At 41.9% G+C, this 5813-nt stretch overlaps 1 protein-coding gene across 1 annotated transcript; it reads right to left on the reverse strand.

Moving 5' to 3' along the window:
• Positions 1-1624: 1624 nt before the first annotated feature.
• On the reverse strand, positions 1625-3835 carry six2a (SIX homeobox 2a). Its single transcript, XM_076075887.1, has 2 exons — positions 3276-3835; positions 1625-1937 (listed from the first exon to the last, which is right to left on the reverse strand). Exons 1-2 carry the CDS (start codon positions 3833-3835, stop codon positions 1625-1627), a joined length of 873 nt encoding a protein of 290 aa, XP_075932002.1.
• Between the last annotated feature and the right edge of the window lie 1978 nt (positions 3836-5813).

Genomic DNA, 5813 nt, shown 5'->3' on the forward strand with positions numbered 1-5813 from the left:
TATTTAAAAGGCTATACTATTTTCCTCTTTACATAACTCTAAACTTTAAAAATCTTTTTTAGACCCAGTTCTTGAATTTCTATTTTAACTGCAAAAGCAAAGGACACAAGCCTGGAAATTAATTTTAGGGAGAAACAACTTCCCCTGCAGCATTTATGATGAGATGGAAGATAATCCCGGGATATATCGACAGTGCATGCCGTCAGACAGCCCACGCATATAAAGGACAATATCCCCTTTCTTAGAGCAGGCATACCTGTCAAAGGCTAAGAACTCTTGATTTTTGGGCAACGCTATCTAAGTATACATTTCCCCAACGTTATTAAGGAACTGGTGGTTCAGCACACACTCAAAAGGCCAGAGGTAATAGTGAAGCATGCGAACCAGTTTTAAGCCCACTGGCCGTTTAGATGCAAAGTTAAAGTTTGTGTCTGTAATAAATGTCCATTTCTGCTATCAAAGTCATATTCGCGAAAATACAATTAGATCCAAACAGTAAAATTAAAAGTGCAAAGAAGTAATTAAGTAATTATTTGAAAATGCATTCCATGTGACTGTGTAAATATTTATATTACAGCTGTTCTGGGAATATTTATATATATTTAAAAACATTTTTTAAATGTCACTCAGCTTGAATGATTTGAAAATAAATAACGAGGTGACCAGTAAGAGACAAACCATATCAACAGATTGGTTTTCTGCAACAACAAAAAAACAATTATCAAGAGTCATTCAGAATCAAAGAAATCCTCAATATTCAATCCATGGATTGTTTTTCTTTTATTGTAAAGGGTATATGAAACTATAGGTGAATCGCTTTATGTTTCATCATGTATCGCAAAGTTTACATGCAGTCTCTTTCCAAATGAAAATAATAATAATAGTATCAAGAGATTATGAGATTTCACCTTATCACGGCTCTTATAAAACACTTGAGAATATCCCCCCCCCCCCCCCCCCACCCCTTCAGACAAACAACTGCGTATGGCTCTCTTGGAAAACCCTGTAATGTAAACAAAAAGGCGATGGGGTACCTTCAACACGGTGCCTTCAGAGTCTGCTGATATATCGAAACCCCTAAAATAACAACGGTAATAGTAACAAGAATTAAGACATTTTATTGTTTTCAACAATATAGCATGTTACGTTATTACATTCCGGTAAAATACTTTTTTTCTTTTCTTTTTTTCTTTTTTTTTTTACCTAAAACGACCTATCCCGCCTCACCTTTTGTCTGCATCAGCACTGCAAAAATGATCCATTTTAACAAGTCATAATCTCTATTCGTCTTTTGAATTACATTTCCCTTAAGCAAAGAGAAAATAGTTAAACAAATGGCTGTTTTAATTACATTGCTTAAGTGCTCTGTCTTGAAACTTGTTTCTAGACGGTGAAACAAGAGGGAGTTTCATTTGGGGATAAGTGCACCCAATGGCAGATTTCTCCCACTTGTTTAAAACGACTGGTTGAATATGCGACTATACATGATTTGTTACGGTGGCTGTCTTCGCAGTGTTCCAGTCTGTCTGCCTTCCACCTTGCCGCGAGTGCTTGAAGCTTGCCTCACGCCACCTCGTAAATTACTTCTCCCAAAAAAGAAAAAGCTGTGCTCTCTGTGCCGTGTTTAAGAGCCAAGGTCCACTAGATTAGAAGACATAGGGTTCAGTATGGTGTCGTGGTGCAATGAGTGGTGATGGTGCACCGAGTCTACACCGCTGGGTACCGGGATGGCGCTGGGTCCCTGCGGGAGCGCGAGGCCGTGCAGGGACTGTAAACCGGTGTTTGAGCCCAGCAGCAGAACCGGGCTCGGAGACATGTGATCCGGTGTCCCCGAAGGTGTTTTATCGTCGTCCGAGCTCCCCAATAGAGATTTATTTCCATTCATGGAAGAAGTCAATGGGTTGTGACTATTGCCGTTGGAGTTCTCGTTGTTTTCCCTGCCAACAAAAAACAAAATCACATCATTGTGGGGCCAGAGAGGAACTCTTGCAACATATCAGTCTGTCTGGAAAAAAGATCTGGAAGACATGATCAAGTTGGGACACATTTTAAAACTAGCTACAGTGATACAAACTACAGGACTAAATATGCAAATTAAATATTTGTAAATAAATATTCTATATTTATGCATTTTAAATATTCTATAACAAACACACATAGGCCTACACACACAACAACACACTAAGTAAAAATAGTGTAGTCCATGCTACTGTGTGTAGCCTACTGGGTATTAATAAGGTTAAGCCATATTTACACCATATATATATGCATTATGATCCAATGCTTGGCCTAATGATTTATTAATGGTGGCAGACAATTACTAAGTCATTGGAATAATCATTTCACTGAACCTGCATTACGTTTCTGTGTTTAGGGCGAACTAATTTAACCTCTGGGTAAACACGCCTCAGTAGACTACGTCTGAATAAATGACAGCTCTAATTATTGCTAAACGTGTGCTTGTCGCGTATAGCGTATAGTTAATTTGTTTGCAGTGGTGAGTAAGGCTTTTTCTCAGTGGGAAGACATGATTTACGTGGAGCTTTCCGCCCGAATTAGTGGCCAGAGGGTGAAAGAAGACACCGACCGAGCTAACACTTGACTTAAACACGTCTCCCAGACCTCTGCCTGCCTGAGTAACTTCCCTACTTTGAAATGTACAAACGAGTCCTAATGAAATGTCTACCGGTCTGATACTACACATGCAGGACGCCACACCAATATAAACCGCAAAACAACTTTTCAACGTGTTCTGAGGTGTTTTCTTCTCTCCAGTATCTGGAGGGTTAAAACTGGTTGTTTTTTTCTCTGATCCTAATGTCAAAGTGAGATTTCATGCTATAATGAGTGTCATTAAAACATAAAAGTGGCATAAATGCAACTTTTATAACCTTGTAATTTACCTGACGACAAGCCTTTCATTTTCTGCCTTTCAACTTTTACGCGCGGCCTGCACAATTATCACAAACACAAGAGCAACAATGGGACGTGAGTTTACTGAAGCCAAAACTAAGAAAAACTGCCTGTTTGTAATATAATTTCCCACCAATAGATACATAAGCGTGGAGAGAACCGGAGCGATTAGTCAAGAACTGAAAACACAATAATATTTGGCCAGTGCGTTAAAATGCCAGATGTAGGTCAACAAATCATATTCATCGAAGAAACACTGCTGTTTGTGCCTGTTTTAGATACAATTCCTGTCTTCTTTTGCTTGCTCTCATAATCTTAGAAATAGTACAAGTACAAGTATTTTAAGTGTCTCTGACTCCTACCTTTCCTTTGCCTCCGCTGCTCGGTCTCGCTGCCGTCGGTTTTTGAACCAGTTGCTGACCTGCGTCGTGGTGAGTCCTGTGGCCTCGGCCAGCTCTCTCTTCTCCCGCGGGGATGGGTAAGGGTTGTGGGTGTACCACTCCCGGAGGACGCTCCTGCTCTTCTCCTTGAAGCAGTAGCTCGTCTCTTCTCCGTCCCAGATGGAGCGAGGCAGGGGGAACTTTCTCCGGACACGGTACTTCCCCACGGCGCCGAGCGGACGGCCTCTCAACTTCTCCGCCTCGATGTAGTGCGCTTTGAGCCACAGCTGCTGCAGCTTCATATGGTTGTGCGGCGAGAACTGGTGGCTCTCCAGGATCTTGTAGAGCTCTCGGAAGTTTCCCCGGTGGAACGCTACCACGGCTTTCGCTTTGAGGACGCTCTCATTTTTGTGGAGGTGTTCGCACGCCGGGAGGGACCAGAGGAAGCGCCCCAGCCGCTCGATGTTCCCCCCTTGCTGGAGAACTTCGCAAACACACGCAACTTGCTCCTGCGTAAAACCAAACGTCGGAAGCATGGACATGGCGACAACGTAAATCAATAGAGATTATATTGTGCCTTACTTCCACGTCTCCCCTCTCAGTCTCACATTAAATCAAAACGCGTTAAGTCCACAAGCGACAAAAGGTCCCCAAAAAGAGCAACTTAAAACTTAAAACAGCCCCAGGTTAGGTATAATATCCAACTGCGTATTGTGGAGTAAACTCAAGTCCATTCAGCCATGCAAAACCCCAGGCGACAAATCCTCATGTAGTTGGTGAGAAAGAGAGAAAGTTGCTTCTCCTTCAGCCGTCCTCCTCCACCTTTTCTATGCCGTTTCAACATAACCTACTCCCGGAGACCGGGCTCGCTGGCTCGTTTTAATAATATTATTCTAAGCTGGCAAGACAAGCGATTATATGAACTCTGATTGGTCGGTTATCTGACCCGGGGATGGTGAGGATAAGACAATAGCCTTAGTCAAATTATTTGCCATGGTTACGCTGTCACTCAAAGTAACCTGATATGCTTTGAGGTGGCTCCCTGGCAAAGTCGACCCGATTGTTCCCGTCACGACCAGCCCGCCTACCAATAGAAATGTTGCTCGGATTTTTCTTCTTAAACACTTTTTTTTCTCTTTACCTTCACTTTGACGGACACCTTGGGCAGCCAAAGAGCGCAGAGCTGGGGGGTGTGCGTTTGTGGAGAGGTGGAGCAGCGCTGGTCCCGCAGCTGAGGGAAGGATGGCGCCAGAGCGCACAGAGCCTGCTGCAGGACGTCTCCACGCCTCCAGCGGTTCCCACAAATCCGTCACGACTTCCACAACAACTTTAAAGTTAGTCACTTCATCATTTCCGTCAATTGAAATATCTGTCAACTGCCACGAGTCGACTGATGTAGCGTTTAATGAAAGGCTCGCAAAAAATGCCTGACCTATAGCAAGAACAATAAATAAACAAAAATAAATTAGACTAATTCTGTCAGAGAGGGCGGCGATTTATGTTTTTTCACCTCCAATCAATTGAAATAAAGGTATAAGTTCAGTTGAAGTTTTAAACATTGTAACAATAACACAGTTAAAAGGAATTTTGGTAAAGGTTTACAGGTGATTGGAAATAGCAGGCCAGTTAATCAACCACTCCAACTGTAACCAGGACGTGCGAGATATGTTACCAATAATAATATAAAACAACAGAAAGTCAATCAGAAAGCAGTTTATCAAAAATGTGTAATAATTCTAAAGACTACACTTTAATAGAGACCATATTTTACTTTATATTAACTTAATAGCTAATTTAACGATTTTTAAAAATCAAATCTGCTATAAATATGACATTTATATATCTGTGATCCCCAAATGAATATTATATTTCAGTATGAAGTTGACATTTCATTATATAATATTGCCGAGATAAGGCTTATTATAAGTATCTGAATGAGGGCTGAGGAGGAGAGGGGCGCACAGAATGGCAAACAATGTTAAGGTGGGCAGCCGGTGTAATTGTGACACGAGGTGTTCGTGTGTGCTGCAGAGAGTTTGTTGAACGGGGAGCAGAGAGGGAGAGTCTCTCGGCCAACAGCGGAGAAGAAAAACGACCAGCAGCAGCAGCACCGGTGAGCCAAAACTTTTCTGTTTGTATTTAAGTCATCTGGCTGAAATCACAGGCAGGATTAGAAGATAAGAACCGAGTAATCAGTTCAGTATGATGAGGAAGATAACATGATGCAGGAAAGTAAGCAAAGCGAGGGCAAAGGAAACAGTGAGAGCATTTATTTTAGAGGTAAAATGATTCGAGATTTATAGGAGAAAATTATACTTGTTGATACAAACATTTTCAGAGAAAGTGGCAGCAGCACGATGAAAAACACTGTCACAACGTTTGGCGTGGTGTTGTCAGGTATATGGTGACTTGTGTCACGTGGACGGACATGCGTGTTATTGACCGTTGGGCCAAAGATTGACCAGTTAGATTTCTATCGCCTCACCATGGGACCTCTTCATTAGAGATACGATTGTCAGT

This window comes from Anarhichas minor, unplaced genomic scaffold, assembly GCF_050575085.1.
Source record: "Anarhichas minor isolate MPS153535 unplaced genomic scaffold, ASM5057508v1 ptg000054l, whole genome shotgun sequence".
Taxonomy (NCBI): domain Eukaryota; kingdom Metazoa; phylum Chordata; class Actinopteri; order Perciformes; family Anarhichadidae; genus Anarhichas; species Anarhichas minor.

Coding starts and splice junctions, on each gene's coding strand:
- six2a (XM_076075887.1), bottom strand. CDS start 3,835: ATGTCCATGCTTCCGACGTTTGGTTTTACGCAGGAGCAAGTTGCGTGT. Junction 1,938..3,275: donor GCAGCGGAGGCAAAGGAAAG/GTAGGAGTCAGA, acceptor TTTTGTTGGCAG/GGAAAACAACGAGAACTCCA.